Here is a 24,898-nt window from a genome sequence, read left to right as displayed (position 1 = left end):
TGAGCTTTCATGTGACACAGCAACACAAAACAACACAGAAGTGTGAAGTGGAAGATAGATGAGCCGTGGTTTGCATTCATAGAGAACTGTTAAGTCCATCAATTAAAAATGGAAATACTGAGGCAAACCTACCAAAGACACGGAGAAGACATAGAAAACATTTTGTTCTCTGTTTACATGCGAACAAAATTATTCATAGCCAACATGTAAAATGCTCCGTGATCCAGAATACCAACACTGCACATCACTCTGAACACACCTACAGTGCAACATGGTGGTGGCAGCATCATCCTGGGGACAGAGAGGCAGGTCAGAGTTGAAGGGAAGATGGATGGAGCTAAATATCCTGGAAGAAAACCTGTTAGAGACTGCAGAAGACAGGTGTCACATTTTACCTCCTGTTTCCAACATGGACGCAACATCTCTCAGACCATTTAGGAGAAGGTTGTGTTTTATTTGGTGTGATAGTCATTAGTGAGAGTGTCTCAGGTGGTCATTATAATGTTTAAAAACCTGATTAGACTCAACAATAAACGCTCTGATGTTGGACTGCTGAGTAACAAACATCCGATGTTTCTGAGAGAAGATGGGAGATCTTCCTGCAGTGTGTCGTCATTTATCTGAAGAAGAGTAGCACGTCTTCCTCTCCTCCTTCCTCTGTCTAACTACAGACATAATGAGTCTCCTCCAAGTCTGACACTTCCTGTTGGCGGCGTTGAAAGAGATGATGCCTCCAGCTGCTTAGGCGCTGAAACACCTGCAGACAGAGAGCAGGGAAGAAATTAACAACATTTCTCTTCATCATCTTCATCTCTGTAGCACCAAACACACTGAAAATGGAGCAACTAAACCATCATTGTTCATGTTGTTGTTTGTAGATGATTTATGGAGCAGGTTGGGACTGAAAGGGGACAACTTGCTCACCGTCCCGTTCCTCTGCCCTCGGCTGATGGATGTTTTCCTGTCAGGTGAGGAAATCCGTCTGTTGAGCTGCAGGTTGTAGAGAAACAAAACTCGCTTCTTCTCCCTCTGACACAAAGACAGAGACAGAAAGACGGAGACACAGAGAGAGACAGATAGAGGGATAGAGAAGAAGACAGATTTACATTTTTTATCCACTGTCTTTCCGTCGTCCCGCCAGTTAAAGTGTCTCTGAGCTCAGGTGTCCCTGCTTCCTGTTCCTCCTTCTCCACCTCCATCCTGATTGGTTGCTGGAAGAACCTTCAGAACTAAATATCTCAGAAGGTGTGAGAACGTTCTAAACAGACCTGTGGGAACCAACACGTTTTAGAACCAGTACCACATCAGTGAAAATACTGTTTCCCAGGCACCACCATCTGTACAGAATTACAACAGAACTGGGCCTGTTCAGTTTCTTATGTTATAAAATGAGAAACAGTCTCATCCAACGGTACTTTATAGACAATTAACAGGTTGTAATAGCAGAGATTGATCAAGTTCAGTTTGGACCTCCATGTTTCAGTTGTTTTTTCCATAAGAACCATTGTTCAAAGTTTAACTGGGTCACAGAAAGCTGGACTTCACCTGACCCAGTTATCATTTTGATCCCTTTTCCAGTTTTTCCACCAATTAGTTTAAATTTGAGGATTTTTTTCAGATTTTCATACAGAATGTTCAGCCTAGAGTGGGATGATGGTTCTGACCCAGTGAAATATTCAGAACCTTTTGAATTTGAACAGTTTCTCCATCCAGTTGTAGGTCTTTCTGTCTCCTTCAGCCAGTGTGTCTCCATCTTAGGCTGGACTTCTCTGACCAATCAGAGCCCAGAGTGCTGAGGGACACGCCCACACTCATCCGCTCCCAATAGTTTTAAGCTCTGAATGGTTCTGTTGAAAATGGACCAGGAGGTTCAATTTAACTCATCAGGTCTGCTAGAGAAAGCACTGCAGAACCATAGGAAACTACACATGTGGACCCAGAGGTTTTTACTTTTTAGCTGTTCAATAATGTCTGTTTAATTTGAATTTTTCTGTTTGTCTGATACAGTCTGCCTTTCAGATAAAAAGTGATGCTGTGGGCTCCACCTCTGGTGCTGACTGTATGACAGCCTCACTTCTGTCCGTCTACCGCTGTCAGTGTAGGAATAGGTGGATGACTGATTGTAGTGTGAAGCGGTTTGGGGTTCTAGGACTTGATAAAGCGCTATATCAGTGGAGGCCATTTATCAGCAGGTTTTCCTTAGATAATGTTTTGTGGCTGACGTGGTTTCACTTAAAACTGTGCACTTATATTTATATTATATTGTAGATATGTTTGTACTGTTTAATTTGTACTGTATTGCACCGACTATGCCAAAACAAATTCCTTGTATGTCCAAAAACGTACTTGGCAATAAAGCTTTTCTGATTCTGATTCTGAAAGAAAGTTTCTAATTATTTACAGGCTGCCCAAAGTAAGAAGAACTTTTTCTCTGGGTGTGAAATGTTTCCTCATCCAGGATCCTGCAGTGTTATTCAGTTCGATCTAGTTTTTGTTCCAATCTGCCCTCAGGTCTCTTTTTAGGGTACTGACATTAATTTGCCGACTCATCCTTATCCTGCACCATCCAGAGATCCTGAGGTTAAACAGGATCTGGATCTGAAGGTAAGGAAAATGCTGATCTGATTGGTTCTGTCCACACTTTCATCTCACCAACAAGTGATTTTTTGAATCTGTTGGAAATAAAAGTATCTTAAAATCCTGCCACCTGTAGAAGCTGACATGATGGCAGGAGTTATAACTGAGAGTGAACCTGGACAGCATGATTGTGTTGCACTCTTTTATGACGTAGAAGGGGAACCCCTGCATGTAAACTGACTGCTGCTCCTATGGCAGCAACACAGACAGAAGCAGAGAATCTGATGTTTCTTTAGATATATTTCAGTCACTATCAGAGAGAGACACAGCAGAGTCAGGAGAAGAAAGTCAGCTTTCATCAGATGGTAGAGCATAGCCAGACACCGGGCTCACGCTGGACGTGGTGCGGGCGCTGCAAGAAACCCACGTCAGCCACAGTGCAGTGCGGTTACCGAGGTTGCGCGGCTCAACGAAATGTTTCTGCAAGAAAGAAGTTTGGCCAGACGCTGCAGCGGCTTCTGCATCGAGTTTATGAATTTTACAGCCAAACAGGAAGCCAGACAGGAGAGCGTTCCGGTGAATTTCATAATAAAATCAATCCACCAACATACGCTAACTTGACTAAACAAAACAACAAAAAACAGAAAAACCAGGAACCAGAGGCGCTATTTATGGACAAAAAGGGATAGTTATGCTCACGGATTCCGGGTTTTGCCATAAAAAATGGAATCCATAGCTGTTTTTAACCATTTAGAGGGATAGCAGCGGAAAGGAGCAGACAGGGATTTTCTTCTCTTGTTTTGCCTGCATGCTCCGAAACGTGAACATTACTTCATAACCGGTGACATGGGGTCAAAATACGCCAAATATGGGCTTTGTTTATGAGAGACTTGCTAAATGTTCTCTCATGAACGCTCAGAAAGCGCGTGAACCCACGTGAACTTTTGCTCCGTACCCGGAACCGTAACTGGGCCGGGCTGGCCGCAGCGCAGTGTGAGTGGCTTTATGCAGCACGACCACACCGCAGCTGCACCGCGTTCAGTGTGAACCCGGCAGGAGTCAGTATATCGTACCACCAGGAAACAGAACCAGCACGACATCCGGATTTTCAAAATAATTCACTAAAGACAGACTAGATCTCTCTATATTAATAAATATACACATATATGTATATATACATGTGTATATATTAGCAGTTGTTAACATTAGATCAATTGGATCAGTTAATGGGTTAACTAAGGTGTTATAAACCAAGCAATTAAACATTAAATGCAACAAATCTACCTTCGCTGCACTCAGTGAACTCATCCATTGTAGAACAAAACACATGAAAATATCTGGATGGATCAAATGAAAAATGAAGCAGTTTAACTGGTTTAACTTCCACAGAATGACTTGTTTTGGACTTGCTCACAGGTGGATGTGTTTCATGTATTTGTGTCTGCGTTTGTACCTTTGGGTGGTAGAAGGCTACGATGACCCGTCGGAGGCGATTGGTGTACACCTGAAGACAGCTGAACAGCGCCACCAGCAGGACACAAACTGCACAGCTGACATATACTTCAGCAGAGAGGGAGGAGGGGGGAGACATACATGCTGAGGGGGACGGAAGAAGAGGAGGAGGAAGAGGAGGTGAGTTTACACGTTTCTGCCCTTTAAAGTCTGCAGAGAGAGGAAACTATTGCCCTCTGCGGTTCAACGCGTGTCCAACACCCTGCATGGGTGACACTGGTTTAATAAATGAAGAAAACCTGAGGATAATATCCTAATTATATACGTCCAGAACCCAACCAGATTACAGGCCCAATTCAAACCCAATTCACATACGATCCAGTTCAGTCACAATTCAGTCCAGTAGAATCAGATTAAAGAACAGCTTCAGTCTGATTCAGTAGGAATACTAAATGATTAAAAATAAAATGCAATAAAAAACAGCATCTAAAAGTCTTTACTATAAAGTATCACTGAAGGGAACCTGCAGTCAGTAAAAATGCTAAAAATCCTTTTCTTTGTTCTGGTTTCAGTCTAACAAACATAATTTAAATGTTCTTCTAACTTGACTTTAGTTGAAGTTTGTAAAATAATTTCCTTAAATGATGACGTTATGATGTGAAAGGTTGTGATATAAATATGAATATTGTGATATTGTGAAAGGATGAGGAGATCTTATTAGAACAATAAATCTTTCATGTTTTAGCATGATGTGAGTCACCTGAGCGGCAGTTCTAAGCCTCCGAACATCACAGAGATTTTAAAATATTCTTTAAAACAAACAATAAAATGAAAACATGAAAAATAGGTGCCACAATTATTAAATAGCAATAAATGAAAAAAAAAACATAAACCGATCATATAAAATGACTAAAACTGATAATAATTATGAATGAAATAAAATAGTAAACTATAAGCAATAATAAATAGCTTCAGCTAAAAGCCTTAAAAACATCTAAACTCTTAGCTGCCCTCAGGCTCTTCAGGGCAGGAACAGAAAAAATCCTCACTGTGGATTTTATTTTCACATAAAGATCAGCTAGAATTTATTTTTAAGAATCTTTATGACTGACTCAGAGGAAATGGTGCTCAGGTTGTTGGTTTGATTCCCAGAATTAGCTGTAACAAAACGTTAAATGTTTTATAAGTGATCAAACAACAAATAAAAAGCTGTGTAAAATCAGACCTGATTTTAAATACCAGCCGATTATTTTATGTCACTTAATTTTCATTTAAAAGTTTTATTCATGTTCGAACAGAATGTTGAATCAGAAATAGTTCAAACTTTAAATATTAACATGACATTTACATTCAGAGTTCATCGTGTGAACTGTTATACTGCCCTCTAGAGGACTTGACCTGATGGTGCCTCCCAGTAACAGCAGACCAGTTTGAACTGGACTCACCCTGGTTGTCACTCTGTATGTTCAGTTCAGATGAACTGTTGAATCCAGATATCATCGTCCGCAGGAGGCGGGCCATCATGGAGTCTCCGCCCACTTTGATATCCATGTGGTAACTGCCTGCAGAGAGGGGCGGAGCCATCAGTGAGTATTTCTGATAAAAGGAGCACAGGGTCAGAATTACATATATAGACCCAAATACATAAATACTGTGTACCCCCATTCATATGTGGTTTAGGGTCTCATAGAAAGTTGTCCTTTCTGGTTCCATCAACAAGCTTCTGGCATCTTTCAGGCTGATGTTTGACTGCTCTGCTGGGCAGAGTTGGTGGAGTTATTTTAAACTGGAGGGTTCCTGACATACAGGTCCTTCTCAAAATATTAGCATATTGTAATAAAGTTCATTATTTTCCATAATGTCATGATGAAAATTTTACATTCATATATTTTAGATTCATTGCACACTAACTGAAATATTTCAGGTCTTTTATTGTCTTAAAATGGATGATTTTGGCATACAGCTCATGAAAACCCAAAATTCCTATCTCACAAAATTAGCATATCATTAAAAGGGTCTCTAAACGAGCTATGAACCTAATCATCTGAATCAACGAGTTAACTCTAAACACCTGCAAAAGATTCCTGAGGCCTTTAAAACTCCCAGCCTGGTTCATCACTCAAAACCCCAATCATGGGTAAGACTGCCGACCTGACTGCTGTCCAGAAGGCCACTATTGACACCCTCAAGCAAGAAGGTAAGACACAGAAAGAAATTTCTGAACGAATAGGCAAGAGGTGAACGGACCCTGAGGAAGATTGTGGAGAAGGGCCGATTCCAGACCTTGGGGGACCTGCGGAAGCAGTGGACTGAGTCTGGAGTAGAAACATCCGGAGCCACCGTGCACAGGCGTGTGCAGGAAATGGGCTACAGGTGCCGCATTCCCCAGGTCAAGCCACTTTTGAACCAGAAACAGCGGCAGAAGCGCCTGACCTGGGCTACAGAGAAGCAGCACTGGACTGTTGCTCAGTGGTCCAAAGTACTTTTTTCGGATGAAAGCAAATTCTGCATGTCATTCGGAAATCAAGGTGCCAGAGTCTGGAGGAAGACTGGGGAGAAGGAAATGCCAAAATGCCAGAAGTCCAGTGTCAAGTACCCACAGTCAGTGATGGTCTGGGGTGCCGTGTCAGCTGCTGGTGTTGGTCCACTGTGTTTTATCAAGGGCAGGGTCAATGCAGCTAGCTATCAGGAGATTTTGGAGCACTTCATGCTTCCATCTGCTGAAAAGCTTTATGGAGATGAAGATTTCATTTTTCAGCACGACCTGGCACCTGCTCACAGTGCCAAAACCACTGGTAAATGGTTTACTGACCATGGTATCACTGTGCTCAATTGGCCTGCCAACTCTCCTGACCTGTACCCCATAGAGAATCTGTGGGATATTGTGAAGAGAACGTTGAGAGACTCAAGACCCAACACTCTGGATGAGCTAAAGGCCGCTATCGAAGCATCCTGGGCCTCCATAAGACCTCAGCAGTGCCACAGGCTGATTGCCTCCATGCCACGCCGCATTGAAGCAGTCATTTCTGCAAAAGGATTCCCGACCAAGTATTGAGTGCATAACTGTACATGATTATTTGAAGGTTGATGTTTTTTGTATTAAAAACACTTTTCTTTTATTGGTCGGATGAAATATGCTAATTTTGTGAGATAGGAATTTTGGGTTTTCATGAGCTGTATGCCAAAATCATCCGAATTAAGACAATAAAAGACCTGAAATATTTCAGTTAGTGTGCAATAAATCTAAAATATATGAATGTTAAATTTTCATCATTACATTATGGAAAATAATGAACTTTTTCACAATATGCTAATATTTTGAGAAGGACCTGTACAGGTGTTGTACAATGAAACTGAAACACCTGGTTTTAAACCACAATAATTTATTAGTATGATGTAGGGCCTCCTTTTGCAGCCAATACAGCATCAATTCGTCTTGGGAATGACATATACAAGTCCTGCACAGTGGTCAGAGGGATTTTAAGCCATTCTTCTTGCAGGATAGTGGTCAGGTCACTACGTGATACTGGTGGAGGAAAACGTTTCCTGACTCGCTCCTCCAAAACACCCCAAAGTGGCTCAATATTATTTAGATCTGGTGACTGTGCAGGCCATGGGAGATGTTCAACTTCACTTTCATATTCATCAAACCAATCTTTCACCAGTCTTGCTGTGTGTATTGGTGCATTGTCATCCTGATACACGGCACCGCCTTCAGGATACAATGTTTGAACCATTGGATGCACATGGTCCTCAAGAATGGTTCGGTAGTCCTTGGCAGTGACGCGCCCATCTAGCACAAGTATTGGGCCAATGGAATGCCATAATATGGCAGCCCAAACCATCACTGATCCACCCCCATGCTTCACTCTGGGCATGCAACAGTCTGGGTGGTACGCTTCTTTGGGGCTTCTCCACACCGTAACTGTCCCGGATGTGGGGAAAACAGTAAAGGTGGACTCATCAGAGAACAATACATGTTTCACATTGTCCATAGCCCAAGATTTGCGCTCCTTGCACCATTGAAACCGATGTTTGGCATTGGCATGAGTGACCAAAGGTTTGGCTATAGCAGCCCGGCCGTGTATATTGACCCTGTGGAGCTCCTGACGGACAGTTCTGGTGGAAACAGGAGAGTTGAGGTGCACATTTAATTCTGCCATGATTTGGGCAGCCGTGGTTTTATGTTTTTTGGATACAATCCGGGTTAACACCCGAACATCCCTTTCAGACAATTTCCTCTTGCGTCCACAGTTAATCCTGTTGGATGTGGTTCGTCCTTCTTGGTGGTATGCTGACATTACCCTGGATACCGTGGCTCTTGATACATCACAAAGACTTGCTGTCTTGGTCACAGATGCGCCAGCAAGACGTGCACCAACAATTTGTCCTCTTTTGAACTCTGGTATGTCACCCATAATGTTGTGTGCATTTCAATATTTTGAGCAAAACTGAGCTCTTACCCTGCTAATTGAACCTTCACACTCTGCTCTTACTGGTGCAATGTGCAATCAATGAAGACTGGCTACCAGGCTGGTCCAATTTAGCCATGAAACCTCCCACACTAAAATGACAGGTGTTTCAGTTTCATTGTCCAACCCTTGTAGATCTCTCTTTTAGTCAGAGGCCATACATTTCTGGGTCATTTCAGAACGTTTGTGTCATCTTGCTTTATCCATTACAACCAGTTTGGGTGTTCTATTGGAACATCCAACTGGGTCCAAGTTTCCACCTTCCAGCTGATGATTTGAGGCAATGTTTGGAGGTAGTCCTCCCTCTTCATGATTCATCCACTGCCAGATAAACAGCCCCACAGCACCATGCTTGGTGTTTTGACAGTGTTCATAGGTTTGAAAGCCTCATCTTGACTCTGTCAAACATTCTTCTTGTCATTGTATCCAAACTGCTCAACCTTTGTCTCATCTGTCCATCAAACCCTTCTCCAGAAGACATTTGTTTGTCCATGTGGGTTTAGCTTGAAGGTGTTTATTTTGGACCGGGGGCTTGGCACGCTCTCAGTCCATGTTGATGTAAAAGTGGCTCCACTGTGGACCAAGACAATGGTGTTCCAGGAGATTCTAGTTGACAGCATAAGAAACTTCCTTCCATTGTTTATTCCAGAATAACTGGACCAGTAGGCAGAAACAGTGAGAGAAAAGGTTCATCCTTACCAGCAGCTGGGTTCTGCTGATCAAATGGACCAGATCAATCTGACTGTAATTATCAGGTAAGGTTTAACTCTTCTTGATTCCGATATTTGAATCCAATAGCTGAAGCTGGGTGGTGTGTATGTGTGTGTGTGTGTGTGTGTGTGTGTGTGTGTGTGTGTGTGTGTGTGTGTGTGTGTGTGTGTGTGTGTGTGTGTGCTTACTGGTCACATTGAACTGTGTAAACGTGTGTCTGCTGATGATGTCCAGAACGTGGACCAGAGCGAAGTCGACGGTCAGCAAGACGATGGTCAGCAGTAAGATGGACAGAACCTGAAAACCACCTGACAACTACAAACACACACAATTAACTTCACACTGATGACTTCAAAATATTGACAGATGATAAAGTATTTTAAAACATAAATATCCTTTATTGCAGCGTTTTAAATCCTGTCAACTTTGGCTTCACTGTTTGAAGATTTGAGGAAATCAGGAGATAAAAAGTAAATATTGGCTGCAGGCGTCTGATTCAAGGCAGCAGGGGTCGAACTTACTACTTGTTTCAGCTCCTCAGGGTAGATCTTCAGACTCAAGGGGGCGATGAACTTATTCTTCTCTGATTTTCTAAGAGGCAGCAGGAAGCGTCTCCCCTAAAAGGCAAGAAGAGACGATGCAGCAGTCACACAGGGAGTCTTCATCAGTATGGTGATGATGAAGAGGAGGATAAAGTACCGCTCGTCGCCTGCGGTCATCGATCCGTCTGAAGTACGAGGTGATGTAGACGTTGTCAAAACTGATGTTTCTCCTGTAGGAACAGAGGTACTGGAAAGCCCTGAGGAGGAGGAGGACGAGAAAGAGGAGGAGGAGGACGAGAAAGAGGAGGAGGAGGAGGACGAAAAAGAGGAGGAGGAGGAGGACGAAAAAGAGGAGGAGGACGAGAAAAAGGAGGAGGAGGAGGACGAAAAAGAGGAGGAGGACGGGAAAGAGGAGGAGGACGAAAAAGAGGAGGAGGAGGAGGACGAAAAAGAGGAGGAGGAGGAGGACGAAAAAGAGGAGGAGGACGAGAAAGAGGAGGAGGGGGAGGACGAGAAAGAGGAGGAGGAGGAGGACGAGAAAGAGGAGGAGGAGGAGGACGAAAAAGAGGAGGAGGACGAGAAAGAGGAGGAGGAGGAGGACGAGAAAGAGGAGGAGGGGGAGGACGAGAAAGAGGAGGAGGAGGAGGACGAGAAAGAGGAGGAGGAGGAGGACGAGAAAGAGGAGGAGGGGGAGGACGAGAAAGAGGAGGAGGAGGAGGAGGACGAGAAAGAGGAGGAGGAGGAGGACGAGAAAGAGGAGGAGGAGGAGGACGAGAAAGAGGAGGAGGAGGAGGACGAGAAAGAGGAGGAGGAGGAGGACGAGAAAGAGGAGGAGGGGGAGGACGAGAAAGAGGAGGAGGAGGAGGACGAGAAAGAGGAGGAGGGGGAGGACGAGAAAGAGGAGGAGGAGGAGGAGGACGAGAAAGAGGAGGAGGAGGAGGACGAGAAAGAGGAGGAGGACGAGAAAGAGGAGGAGGAGAAATTAAAAGATGGAGTAGAAGGAACAACAATTATGGTAAACAATCTTACTGGTTAAACTGGTGATGAAGGTATGAATCTTGCTGGTTAAACTGGTGATGAAGGTATGAATCTTACTGGTTAAACTGGTGATGAAGGTATGAATCTTACTGGTTAAACTGGTGATGAAGGTATGAATCTTACTGATTAAACTGGTGATGAAGGTATGAATCTTACTAGTTAAACTGGTGATGAAGGTATGAATCTTACTGGTTAAACTGCTGATGAAGGTATGAATCTTACTGGTTAAACTGGTGATGAAGGTATGAATCTTACTGGTTAAACTGGTGATGAAGGTATGAATCTTACTGGTTAAACTGCTGATGAAGGTATGAATCTTACTGGTTAAACTGGTGATGAAGGTATGAATCTTACTAGTTAAACTGGTGATGAAGGTATGAATCTTACTGGTTAAACTGCTGATGAAGGTATGAATCTTACTGGTTAAACTGGTGATGAAGGTATGAATCTTACTGGTTAAACTGGTGATGAAGGTATGAATCTTACTGGTTAAACTGGTTATGAAGGTATGAATCTTACTGGTTAAACTGGTGATGAAGGTATGAATCTTACTGGTTAAACTGGTGATGAAGGTATGAATCTTACTGGTTAAACTGGTGATGAAGGTATGAATCTTACTGGTTAAACTGTTGATGAAGGTATGAATCTTACTGGTTAAACTGGTGATGAAGGTATGAATCTTACTGGTTAAACTGGTGATGAAGGTATGAATCTTACTGGTTAAACTGGTGATGAAGGTATGAATCTTTCTGGTTAAACTGGTGATGAAGGTATGAATCTTACTGGTTAAACTGGTGATGAAGGTATGAATCTTCCTGGTTAAACTGGTGATGAAGGTATGAATCTTACTGGTTAAACTGGTAATGAAGGTATGAATCTTACTGGTTAAACTGGTGATGAAGGTATGAATCTTCCTGGTTAAACTGGTGATGAAGCTATGAATCTTACTGGTTAAACTGGTGATGAAGGTATGAATCTTACTGGTTAAACTGGTGATGAAGGTATGAATCTTGCTGGTTAAACTGGTGATGAAGGTATGAATCTTACTGGTTAAACTGGTGATGAAGGTATGAATCTTACTGGTTAAACTGGTGATGAAGGTATGAATCTTTCTGGTTAAACTGGTGATGAAGGTATGAATCTTACTGGTTAAACTGGTGATGAAGCTATGAATCTTACTGGTTAAACTGGTGATGAAGGTATGAATCTTACTGGTTAAACTGGTGATGAAGCTATGAATCTTACTGGTTAAACTGGTGATGAAGGTATGAATCTTGCTGGTTAAACTGTGGATGAAGGTATGAATCTTACTGGTTAAACTGGTGATGAAGGTATGAATCTTGCTGGTTAAACTGGTGATGAAGGTATGAATCTTACTGGTTAAACTGGTGATGAAGGTATGAATCTTACTGGTTAAACTGGTGATGAAGGTATGAATCTTACTGGTTAAACTGGTGATGAAGGTATGAATCTTACTGGTTAAACTGGTGATGAAGGTATGAATCTTACTGGTTAAACTGGTGATGAAGGTATGAATCTTACTGGTTAAACTGGTGATGAAGGTATGAATCTTACTGGTTAAACTGGTGATGAAGCTATGAATCTTACTGGTTAAACTGGTGATGAAGGTATGAATCTTACTGGTTAAACTGTGGATGAAGGTGTAAATCTTACTGGATGAACACGTTGATGAAGGTATGAATCTTACTGGTTAAACTGGTTATGAAGGTATGAATCTTACTGGTTAAACTGGTGATGAAGGTATGAATCTTACTGGTTAAACTGGTGATGAAGGTATGAATCTTACTGGTTAAACTGGTGATGAAGGTATGAATCTTACTGGTTAAACTGGTGATGAAGCTATGAATCTTACTGGTTAAACTGGTGATGAAGGTATGAATCTTACTGGTTAAACTGGTGATGAAGCTATGAATCTTACTGGTTAAACTGGTGATGAAGGTATGAATCTTGCTGGTTAAACTGTGGATGAAGGTATGAATCTTACTGGTTAAACTGGTGATGAAGGTATGAATCTTACTGGTTAAACTGGTGATGAAGGTATGAATCTTACTGGTTAAACTGGTGATGAAGGTATGAATCTTACTGGTTAAACTGGTGATGAAGGTATGAATCTTGCTGGTTTAACTGTGGATGAAGGTGTAAATCTTACTGGATGAACACGGTGATGAAGGTAAAGGACAGCAGCAGCTGCAGGATGTTCATTACTTGTCCCATGGTTCTTGTCAGGTTCAGGAAGGACTCTTTGATGGCCTGAGTGAAGGTCTGATTCAACAGAACTCCGTCCAGTACCGACTGCTGCTGCTCCTGCTGCAAGACGGCAGAGGGAGACCATTAATTTCTCTGGACACCCTGCCTGTCTTGAGGGTTCTGTTGGAGGAGAGATGATACTGAAGGTGTTCTGACCTGTAGGACGACCTCCGTGCTGAACTCTCGGGAGAGCTGGTTGACTGAAACGTTGAGCTTATCAAACAGCTGACCGAAGTTTCCCTCCACAGGGATCTGCTCCCGACACCACGGAGTCATGACTGACAGACGGGAACAAACAGGCAGAGCAGGATTACTCTCGTTAGAGATAATGAACTCCACTTTCAGGGATCACAAGTTTGCTTAGCATCACATGAAGGAGACGTAGAGTTTCAAAAGGCTCTAGTTTGAGAAAAGCCTTCATTGGATGTGGTCGAGGGACTAACTGAGTCCACCATGGCTGCTTCCTCTGGAGCCAGACGCTGCTGATCAAATGCAGCTGTGTTTGCTGCTCTGGAGCACAAAGGTGTGTTACCACAATGCCAGGGTAGAAGGGCAACAGCAATGGCTTCAGAGAAGCATCTGGGAAGGGTTATAAGGTCAACTCTACCAGACCCTACAGGTCTCATTTAGCAAGTTAAAGGTAAAAGGTCATGGCAGGACAGCTAGAAGGGCACTGAACCAGTTTGGCTGATTAGAAGGGTTGAAAGAGAAAGCCTCTTCTCTCTAACACCAAGATGGCAGCAGGACCTAGGTTATAAAGCTGCATCTGGATGAAGGAGAAGACTTCTGGTAGAATGTCCTCTGGACAGATGAGACCAAATTAGAGATGTTTGACCATATTGGTCAGAACCATGTTTGGAGAAACCCAAACACAGCAGATCAGCACAAACACCTCAGACCAACTGTAAAAAAAGGTGGTGGAGCTGATGATTTGGGCTTGTTCTACAACCACAGCAACCACAGCAACCTTGCAGTCACTGAAAGGACAATGATCTCCTCTGTTTACCAAAGTATTTTAGAGTCAAACATGTGGCCGTCTGTCTGATAGCTGAAGTTTGGTCCAAACGGGATGGGATGTGAAAGACTGATAAAGAGAATCGCTGGGAGTTCCTGATGTTGAAGGTGCTTCTACACGTTTGGCTCCTGGATCATGTGTTGGAGTTTTCCTGGGACTCTCTGTCCAATGAAGCATCCTAACTGGAGGGTTTTAGTCCAACTTTGGCTTTCATTTTAGTACAAACCACAATCAGACTATATGAGGCACTCTGACAAATAAAAACAGCAGCAGAAAGACGTTTGACTTGGCTTTCCATATGAGGAAAGAGACTCACCTCTCATGATGTCACACAGGAAGTGGAATTTCATGGAAAAGCAGAGGATGTGGTTGATGACAGGAACAGGAATGGCTTGCATACACTCCTCCCACCTCCGACGGAACCAATCAGCACAGCGCTGGATGCCCCCATTCACCACACCTTAGCACCACACAGAGATATCAGCTGAACTTATTTATTCACCACAGAAAATCAAATAAGGCAAAAAATGATGAAAGAGTTTAAAGTTTGCAGGAAGAAATAACAGGTAAGGTAAGTTTATTTATATAGCACTTTTCAGCAACGAGACACTCAAAGCGCTGTACATACAATTACAATGAAAATATACACAGATACGGACAGAGAAAAATAAATCAAACGATAAAATCAAACAACAGAGGTAATTTAAAAAAAAATTAAATAAAGAGAATAGAATGATGGACAAGAAAATGAAAGGAAAATTGGACTGAAAACGCAACTAATTATGACTAAATGGCCCAGTCAAAGGCCACTCTAAACAAATGAGTTTTTAATCTTGATTTAAAGCAATTTAGGGTTTTGGCGATTTTATAGTTTTCTGGGAGTTTATTCCAGATTAGTGGAGCATAAGAACTAAAAGCTGCTTCTCCATGTTTGGTTCTGGTTCTGGTTCTGCAGAGTAGAGTCAGAAGACCTGAGAGGTCTGGGTGGTTGATCCACTGACAACAAGTCTGTAATGTATTTTGATGCTAAGCCATTCAGTGATTTATAGACTAACAGAAGTATTTTAAAGTCTATTCTCTGAGCTACAGGGAGCCAGTGTAGGGACTTTAGAACCGGGCCGATGTGCTCCACTTTCCTAGTTCTAGTGAGGACGTGGGCAGCAGCGTTCTGGATCAACTGCAGCTGTCTGATCCACTTTTTAGGCAGACCTGTGAAGACACCGTTGCAGTAATCAATTCTACTAAAGATGAACGCATGAATTAGTTTTTCAAGGTTCTGCTGAGACATTAGTCCTTTAATCCTGGAGATGTTCTTTAGGTGATAGAAGGTCAACCTAGTTACTGTCTTTATGTTCCTCTGAAGGTTCAGGTCTGAGTCCATCACTACACCCAGGTTTCCAGCCTGACTGGTGGTTTTTAGCTGTTTTAACTGAAGCTGTGTGCTAACTTTTAAACGCTCTTCCTTTGGTCCAAAGATTATTACTTCAGTTTTGTTTTGATTCAGCTGAAGATAATTTAGGCCCATCCATGCATTGATTTCTTCTAAGCATTTACCCAGCGCTTGAATGGGTTCATTGTCACCTGGTGACATCGTAACGTATAGCTGTGTGTCGTCTGCATAGTTATGATAACTTACGTTGTTGTTTATTAAAATCTGAGTTAGGGGGAGCATGTAGATATTGAATAGGAGGGGCCCTAAGATGGACCCTTGGGGAACGCCACATGTGATTTTTATGCTCTCTGATGTAAAGTTACCTACTTACACAAAAAAGTCCCTGTCCTTCAAGTAGGATTTAAACTAGTTGAGTGCTGTACCAGAAAGGCCGACCCAGTTTTCCAGGCGCTCTAATAAAATGGAGTGATCAACAGTGTCGAATGCTGCAATAAGGTCCAATAATACCAGTACTGTGGTTCTTCCACAGTCTGCATTTATACGGATGTCATTGAACACCTTGACAAGAGCAGTCTCTGTACTGTGGTGAGCAGGAAGCCTGACTGGAAGACATCGAAGCGGTTGGTCGTTGTTAGGAAGTTGTTTAACTGCTGAAACACAGCTTTTTCAATAATCTTACAGATGAAGGGGAGGTTTGAGATAGACCTGTAGTTCTGTAGTAGCAGCTTGTCCAAGTTGCTCTTTTTCAATAGAGGTTTGATAATTGCTGTTTTCAGAGCCTGGAGGAAAACACCTGATAAAAGAGACGTGTTTATTATTTGTGTTAAATCAGATGTTATTACAGGCAAAACTTTCTTAAGGAAAGCTGTGGGTAAAAGATCGAGACAGCAGGAAGAAGAGCTTAGTTGCTGTTTCTTCTAAGTTTTTGTAGATAATTTGGTGAAATTGGGAAATTTTGTCAAAATCAGTTCTAGTTGGAGACAACATTGGTCCTGGAGTTGATGTGGATGTTCTGACTGCCTCTCTGATCTTTTGGGTTTTTTCAGTGGAGAAGTTAACAAATTAATTGCAGGTCCTGGTAGAGTGGAGTTCAGATGCTACAGTTACAGGAGGGTTTGTTAACCTGTCAACCGTGGCAAATAATGGACCAGTATTGTTAATGTTTTTACTGATGATCTCAGAAAATAAAGATTCTCTTGCATTTTTCAGTTGTAGGTTATATCTGTATAGTCTCTCTTTATAGATAATATAGTGAACCTGGAGTCCAGTCTTTCTCCACCTGCATTCAGCTTTTCGACACTCCTTTCTTTCACTTCTGACTGGTGGAGCACTTCTCCATGGAGACATTTTCTTCCCAGAAACGACTTTTAATTTGATTGGAGCAATTGAATCAATGATGTCTGAGATTTTATAATGAAAGTTTTCTACCAGCTCATCTACAGTGTTACAGGGCAAAGTGGAGGTAGAAGAGTAAATCTGGTTAAAGGTTTCAGCAGCACCGTCCTTAAAGATGCATTTTCTTATCATGTCTCTTTGGCAAACTGAGTCATTGCAGATGATGCTTTCAAAAATAACAGAAAAGTTGTCAGATAGAGCAACATCAGTTACAGACACCTTGGAAATGTTTAGACCCTTAGTGATGATCAAGTCCAAAATATGTCCCTGTTTGTGCGTTTACTGTTTAACATGTTGAGTTAAACCAACATTTCTAAGAGTGTCACATAAATCTATTGGACTTCTGTCTTCAGGATTGTCCATGTGAATGTTGAAGTCTCCCACAATAATTAAACAGTCATAATCAACACATATCACAGATAGAAGCTCATTAAAATCACTGATAAAGTTTGTTTTGGACTTAGGAGGCCTGTAAATATTCAAGAACATTGTTTGGACCGGGCTCTTTACCTGGAGAGCCAAATATTCAAAAGAGTCAAATTTGCCCAGAAAGGAAAGCATGAAGAAATGACCATTGGTTTAAAACTTTTACACAGCACTGAGCTTAATCTATAAATCTATGAGAGTGGAAGAAAAACCCTAAAAGAGTCTTAAGACATATCTAGTCATTATTATGAAACACTTTCTTTTCTGGTTGTTTCCTACAGGGGGCACCACAGCAGATCATCTTCCTCCATCTCACCCTGGTTTCAACATCTTCTCTGCCACTCCAGCCCAGTGTTGCCAGGTGAGAAATGTAGGATTATCGTACTAGAGACATAAAATTATCGTATTTTGATGGAAATTATCGTACACTCGTCATAACCAAAATAACAAGTCTGTTGATGTGTTGAATAGCGTCTAACAGAAACTCGCAGCTTTGAGGCGTCAGAACGGAATGGATTTATCAACATCTGCAGCCCCACAGTGTCAGACTCTGCTTCTTCTTCTTTTCTTTTTTCTTTTCCTCAATCATGGGCGGGCACAGCCAATCATGGCCGTTGTTCTGAGGCCAACGCATCACGTCACACGTAGGTCACATTTAGAAAAGCACGATTGGCTGGAATTTCCAGCATTTGTTTCCGAATCCGGACACAGATGCCTTCAGGGTTCACAAAAAAACTCCGACAGACTTTGGCGATAGGTTGATGATGACTGATTACAACCACACATTCACGGAATGGTCAAATTATCGTACATTTGGCCTTTTTTAGGAATATTGATCGCACATCGTACAGAGAGCAAAATTATCGTACAAATACGATAATTATCGTACACCTGGCAACACTGCTCCAGCCCTCTGTGACCACAGCTGAAAGGTGTCGCTATAAAAACGGATAAAACTACAAATAAATCATCTGTAACGGTGCAGAGAACCTCGTTCTGTTTCAGACCTTAAAAGAGGAGGAACATGATTTTGGGTCTGAAGCTTTTTCCCAGCGTCCATCAGCAGGTCGGACTCACCGTCACACTGCATCTTGGTTTTGGCGGTAAACTGCTCCTGTGTGCTGTTTCCTCTGCCGTCCGGTTTTGGTTGGAACGGGTCATATCCGTACTGTAGGAGGACTTCATCTCTGATGTTCTGGAAGTTCTTGCTGATGTTCAGGGACTCGGACTCAAACTCAGCTTTATCATCCTGAGAAGCAAACACAGAAGACCTGTTACAGCGACAGAGCAGAACCAGTGCGCAGCTGTGAGATGCAGACAACTTTTGATTGTAAAATGTGTGTCAGATATTAGCAGTAATTAACACGTCCTCTTCTGACCCAAACTGAAAACTAATTAAACCTCAACACACAGTTTATCAACTTCAGCAGACAGAATATTAGCTCAACACCACAAAGCTAACGTTTGCTAACATATGAAAAGAAAGTCTAAAATGTGAGCGAAATGCAATACATTTTAGACTTTCATCAAGACTGGATTCACCTCTGGAGGAGAAAACACTCATGTTCTCTCTCACTGGAATCTAAAGCCAATAAATATGTGCAGCAGAACTGTTTCGGTACCAATTCATACACCTTTCAATGACTCAAAGATCATTTAACTGTCATTTTAAACTGAATTTATCTGCATTGTGTCCTACAATTAAGTCCAAGTAAAAGCTAAAGATAAGTGTGATCGCAGGGAGGCCTTTCAACTCTATAATCTTTAAGGTAAATAGTTATGAAGATTTTTACATTACATTTTAAGACGAGAGTAAATTATCCTCAACATGCTATTTTTAAAAATATTTAAGCAAAAACCTTTCTTGAACACGGGTTCTTGTATTATCTTCCTATCAGAGACTTTTTGATGGAATCATTTTCTTTTTTGTGCCACTAGTGGCCTATATTTTTCTAATTTTTTGACAGTAAACTGACAGGAAAGTGGTGGAGAGAAGGGGAAGACATGGATTAACAGTCGCCTGGGCCAGGAGTCAAATCCGCGACGGCTGCGTTGAGGACCGAAGCCTCTGAATATGGGTCATACGTTTCACCTCTGCGCCCCCGCCATATTATGACATTATTATGACTCACATTTGACTCTGGAATAATTTGATATTGAGAAGAGTTCATGGTCTATTCATTGGCTACAAGGTACCCAGGTTCTGTGGTTGTCAAACAGGCCATATTATCATCCATCCCCCACCGTGCTTGACAGTTGGTCTATTTGTGCTGATCTGCTGTTTTTGGTTTTCTCCCCACAAGGTGCCATGCATCATGGCAAACCACATCTAATTCTCATCTGTCCAGCGAACATTGTTCCAGAAGTCTTGTTCTTCAATCAGACGCAGCATTGCAAACCTAAGATGTGGTGCCATCTTATTTTTCATCATTTCTCTGAGCTTCACGCTCTGACCTTGGGCTAAATCTACTGGAACATCCACTCCTGGGAAGATTGGCAGCTGTCTGAGATGTTTTCCACTTGGGAACAATCTTCTCTGTAGAATGATTCAGATAGTTTGGAAATGACCGTATAATCCTTCTCAGGTTGATGAACAGCAACAGGTTATTGCTGAAGTCTGTCCATCTTGGCATTGTGTTAACACACCTGTATGCTCCATAGCAGCAAACTGTAGACTCCTGGATGTATAAAGGAGATCACACTCATAATGATCAATTAACAACACACTCAATCAGCAGCTGCCTGCTGATACTTCGCTCTTAAGTCCTGTGGTAACAGTGAAGCTGAACACTATGATAAATGTTTCCTTATGTTGAGTAAATGTCTGGAAAATCTTCCAATAGTGACGTTTATTTTTAAATCGCTGCCATCATTAAGCTGCAGCAGTGTCTGCCCTCCCCCATCTCTCACCATCAGCTCCTGTGTGACCAGAACAAATGGTCTGATGGCGTGCCTCCAAAGCATCCTGCTGTGGTGAACCTGCAGGTCCAGATTACAGCTCAGAGACAGAGCCGCTGACTCGGCATTTCGCTCGATGTTTGATATCGGACCTGTAACAGCAAGATGGGACACAACATGATTCAAAGAGTCAGCTCACAGACACTTTATGTCCATGCACGATGAAAAGTCACTGCTGCACAGTGACATCTAGTGGTTTAGAACAAGTTTGCGCAGCTTGCTTCACACCTTTTGTGTCTTTGAAGGTGTCTCCATGTCTTTGGCAAAATATTTAACAGTATTATAGTAACAAGACGGAGAAACGGTTGCAGGTATGATAAAGGTTTTAAATTTCTGTGAATTTTGCTGTGTTACACCTGCTAACTGTGATTTGATCTGTTTGCTGGTCGTGTCAGAACATGAAAGAACTTGTTCTGATAAAATCTAACTTTCAACGCCCAGAGAACATTGATCCAGACCACTTTAAAATTATGCATGAGAGCATGGCAGCCTGGGAGGAAAGTGGACAGAAATGAGGAGTGAATCAAGACTTCTGCACGTCAGAGGAGAAAATGATGCTGTTTAATAACACTTTGCAGTGTGTGTGTTTTCACCTTTGTACAGAACCGTCAAAATCAGTACCATCAGGTAGGCACGGCCACGTGAGCCGAGGATGCTGGGTAATGTGAGGAAGACGGTACACCTGAAGGACGAGGACAGGGCTCCACCTGCGACACACACGCCTAAAACACACACGCACACACCCCTGTGTTCAGCTGATGATGATGTGGTTGATAGGAGGAATATGAGTCTAATGTCTCCTCACCCACGAATACAAATCCTACTGCCAGCTTCAGGTCAAAGGTCAGAGGGAAGTTGTGGACAATTCCCAGGAACAACACTAAAGGACAGAAAACAAGTAAAAGGTTATTTTTAGTACATATTTAGCTTAAAAAATATCTATCTTTATGAAATGTAAAATCAGTGTATTGTCTTTATATTAAAGAAATTGATTTCTCTTTGTCCTTTTCTCTTTAGATGTTTAACTAAGAAAAACAATAACATTTTATTTTCATTGCTTATATTTCCATATTTTTGTATTTACTAATATAGGTATTTTTTATGTGGCTCTCCTACATTATGTGGAAAGCTGAGCAGAGAGACATTGGAGTCCGCCATTCGATCCTGCAGCCACATCTCACTAAAATACTGCATTCCTGATTCACAAGCTGGGTCCTTCTTAGTGCTTGAAGTTCATCTAATTTGTTTGCCAAAGATCTCAAGTTGCCCATTATGATCAGTGAAAGAAATGGTTTGAACTTCCTTATTCTCTGTCTCCTCTTTGCTCCCGCTCTGCATTCACTAGGATCCTCTTATGCCTCATCTGGGATTTGGAGGCATAGTTCAGGTATTATTTGAGCTGTTGAGATGTTATTTAGCTGCTCATGGTTGTAACAAAACAAAAAAAAAAAACAATAAAAAAACACTGTTGCTATGGTTACGCATCATGACAACTGTCCAAAATGTATTAGAAGTAAAATAAACTTATCAGACAAACTCCCTTTAACTGCACAGCATCCTAACCCAGAGGGATTAATCAGGCAAAAGATCAATGTTTCAGCCAGAAATTGGGAGGAAAGGTTTTCACAAAAATCAAATCAATGAATGAAAGTAGCAGAGGTGCCCCAACAAGCAGACACTTTGAGCAGCAGCATCCAACAACCACCACTGCATTCAAGTCAATGGTAAATAAATACAAAACAGTGTAAATTAAAACTTTAAAAAAATCTTTAAATTAGGCTTTATTAATCCTAAGAGCAGTTTAGCAGCAATTATAATAAATGAAAATACTACAACCAACAGACATTTTCATTAGAATCAAAGGCTTGTGAAGCTAATAAGTTGTACCAGCATTAAATAAAAATGTATTTTGCTATTATCTCCATCATCTCCAAGTGGAACTGGAAAGTTACCAGCTTTGCCCCAATGTTGAGGCATCATTAGTATTATGTTAGCCGAATTATTCATCGGGACATTCTCTTTATTATTTAGTAATACATGTGTAGATCCAAATCACAGAAAACCCTGTGACTGAAGAAAAGTTCAAATCGTTGTGTTTTTCCAGGCAGATTCTGTTGTAAGTGGCGGGCTGCAGTTGACCCGATGATGAACAGGTGATGAACGTTTACCTGCGCCGCTCACTGCGCCTAACAGGCTTCTGACGACCAGGAGAGCCGCCGGGCTATCAGCTAAAAGCCTGGAGAGTCTGCGCACAGCTGGAAGAAGCACAAACATCTGGAGGAGTCTGCTGAGCAGGTTTTCGGTCAGAAAAGAACTGAAGGGCTCTGCGGTTGAGGGTGCTTCATCATTTAGAAGTTCTGACAAACTGTTGGGCTTCCGGAAGTTTCTCTGATCTCCATGGTAACCAGTGTCAGTTGGAGTCAAAGAGTGAGAGAGTCCAAAATCTAAAGATGGGACAAGAGGAGGACAAACAACGCCTGCTGAAGAGTGACCTCACGGTCCAGGTGTCGAGGAGCAGATCCACACAAAAACTGAGAGGACATCTAAACAGGTAGCTAGCATCTCGGTAGTCAGAAAGCACCTGAACAGGTAGCTAGCATAAAGCTAAAAGTTAGCATCTCGGTAGTCAGAGAGCACCTGAACAGGTAGCTAGCATAAAGCTAAAAGTTAGCATCTCGGCAGTCAGAGAGCACCTGAACAGGTAGCTAGCATAAAGCTAAAAGTTAGCATCTCGGCAGTCAGAGAGCACCTGAACAGGTAGCTAGCATAAAGCTAAAAGTTAGCATCTCGGCAGTCAGAGAGCACCTGAACAGGTAGCTAGCATAAAGCTAAAAGTTAGCATCTCGGCAGTCAGAGAGCACCTGAACAGGTAGCTAGCATAAAGCTAAAAGTTAGCATCTCGGCAGTCAGAGAGCACTTGAACAGGTAGCTAGCATAAAGCTAAAAGTTAGCATCTCGGTAGTCAGAGAGCACCTGAACAGGTAGCTAGCATAAAGCTAAAAGTTAGCATCTCGGTAGTCAGAGAACACCTGAACAGGTAGCTAGCATAAAGCAAAAAGTTAGCATCTCGGCAGTCAAAGAGCACCTGAACAGGTAGCTAGCATAAAGCTAAAAGTTAGCATCCCGGCAGTCAGAGAGCACCTGAACAGGTAGCTAGCATAAAGCTAAAAGTTAGCATCTCGGCAGTCAGAAAACACCTGAACAGGTAGCTAGCATAAAGCTAAAAGTTAGCATCTCGGTAGTCAGAGAGCACCTGAACAGGTAGCTAGCATAAAGCTAAAAGTTAGCATCTCGGTAGTCAGAGAGCACCTGAACAGGTAGCTAGCATAAAGCTAAAAATTAGCATCTCGGTAGTCAGAGAGCACCTGAACAGGTAGCTAGCATAAAGCTAAAAGTTAGCATCTCGGCAGTCAGAGAGCACCTGAACAGGTAGCTAGCATAAAGCTAAAAGTTAGCATCTCGGCAGTCAGAGCACCTGAACAGGTAGCTAGCATAAAGCTAAAAGTTAGCATCTCGGCAGTCAGAGAGCACCTGAACAGGTAGCTAGCATAAAGCTAAAAGTTAGCATCTCGGCAGTCAGAGAGCACCTGAACAGGTAGCTAGCATAAAGCTAATGCTTACGATTTTGGCAATCACACAGATAAAGGACTCTTGAAACTAGCATACAGCTAATATTTAGCCGCTGACTGTTTGCTTTATCCTAGCTATCTGTCTGCCACACTTGGCAGCTTGTTAGGGTATCTCTGTTCCTTTAATTGATTGATTTAATCTTCTTAAAAGCTTTTATCCCTCATTTTCTGGCTAAAACATTGTTTTTTTGGAGGATTAATCTCTGGTTTTAGATGGACGTTTTTTTCATATATTTCCATATATTTGGACTAACTGTTGTGATGCGTAACCAGGGAAACAAGGTATTTGTTTTGTTTTGTTTTTACAAACGGGAGCAGCATGTTGATGATGAAACAGCTACTCTTGATGATTCGTTTTAGATCAGTTCGCGAAATACAACATAACCCCATATTTCATGAAAGGATTAATTAACAGTAAGATACGAACTTATGGTAGTATCACTTTATGTATGTCATTTTTGGTCTAGGCTACAAAGAGTTGCTGCAGTTAATAGTGTACTAGGAACACATGATGCACCCTAGACAACGGCCCCCATGCCAGTGTGTAGGGTGTCTGTAAATTAAGGTGTGCGAGCGCAACTGCAAAACACAGAAACAGATAAAAGACGTTTTTTGACTGACAGAATAAAGTACATTTATTTGGCAAACGAGTTAAGGTTTTATTTCTGGATATGCTGGTGGGAACAATTTGAAATGGTTGCCAGATATGTGTTTGAATGCTGAACCCTGTTTAAAGTTTCAGTGAAAAGCTTACTATGCGGTATGATGCTTGTTTACACAAGGAAGGTAAGAAAAAGTTGTAATAGACACAAAATGTAATATACAATGCTCCAAAAAATAAAGGGAACACTCAAATAACATCCTAGATCTGAATGAATGAAATATTCTCATTGAATACTTTGTTCTGTACAAAGTTGAATGTGCTGACAACAAAATGAGACAAAAATCATCAATGGAAATAAAATTTATTAACTAATGGAGGCCTGGATTTGGAGTCACACACAAAATTAAAGTGGAAAAAC

General features: G+C 41.9%; 2 protein-coding genes across 6 annotated transcripts in view; one reads left to right on the top strand and one right to left on the bottom strand.

The window, feature by feature from the left end:
- Window positions 1–411: 411 nt before the first annotated feature.
- On the bottom strand, window positions 412–22,686 carry dcst1 (DC-STAMP domain containing 1). The gene is made up of 15 exons (XM_047361632.1): window positions 22,416–22,686; window positions 21,053–21,127; window positions 20,841–20,969; window positions 20,200–20,339; window positions 18,367–18,538; window positions 14,392–14,535; window positions 13,217–13,338; window positions 12,963–13,120; window positions 9,912–10,011; window positions 9,734–9,829; window positions 9,401–9,527; window positions 5,475–5,591; window positions 4,031–4,173; window positions 925–1,029; window positions 412–757 (listed from the first exon to the last, which is right to left on the bottom strand). The coding sequence occupies exons 1-15, from the start codon at window positions 22,519–22,521 to the stop codon at window positions 662–664; spliced, it is 1,830 nt and encodes a 609-aa protein (XP_047217588.1). The 5' UTR covers window positions 22,522–22,686; the 3' UTR covers window positions 412–661.
- Window positions 22,551–24,898, top strand: part of dcst2 (DC-STAMP domain containing 2) — a 31,490-nt gene continuing 29,142 nt past the window's right edge. For all 5 annotated transcript variants that reach the window (XM_047361628.1, XM_047361627.1, XM_047361630.1 and 2 more), the window contains exon 1: window positions 22,551–22,798. In XM_047361628.1, coding sequence (XP_047217584.1) covers window positions 22,698–22,798 — 101 coding nt within the window. In that variant the 5' untranslated portion in view covers window positions 22,551–22,697. The remainder of the gene's footprint in view (window positions 22,799–24,898) is intronic.

This window comes from Girardinichthys multiradiatus, chromosome 3 (genome assembly GCF_021462225.1).
Source record: "Girardinichthys multiradiatus isolate DD_20200921_A chromosome 3, DD_fGirMul_XY1, whole genome shotgun sequence".
Taxonomy (NCBI): domain Eukaryota; kingdom Metazoa; phylum Chordata; class Actinopteri; order Cyprinodontiformes; family Goodeidae; genus Girardinichthys; species Girardinichthys multiradiatus.
Note: the sequence above shows the minus strand (reverse complement) of the source record. Positions and strands in the feature narration are given on the sequence as shown.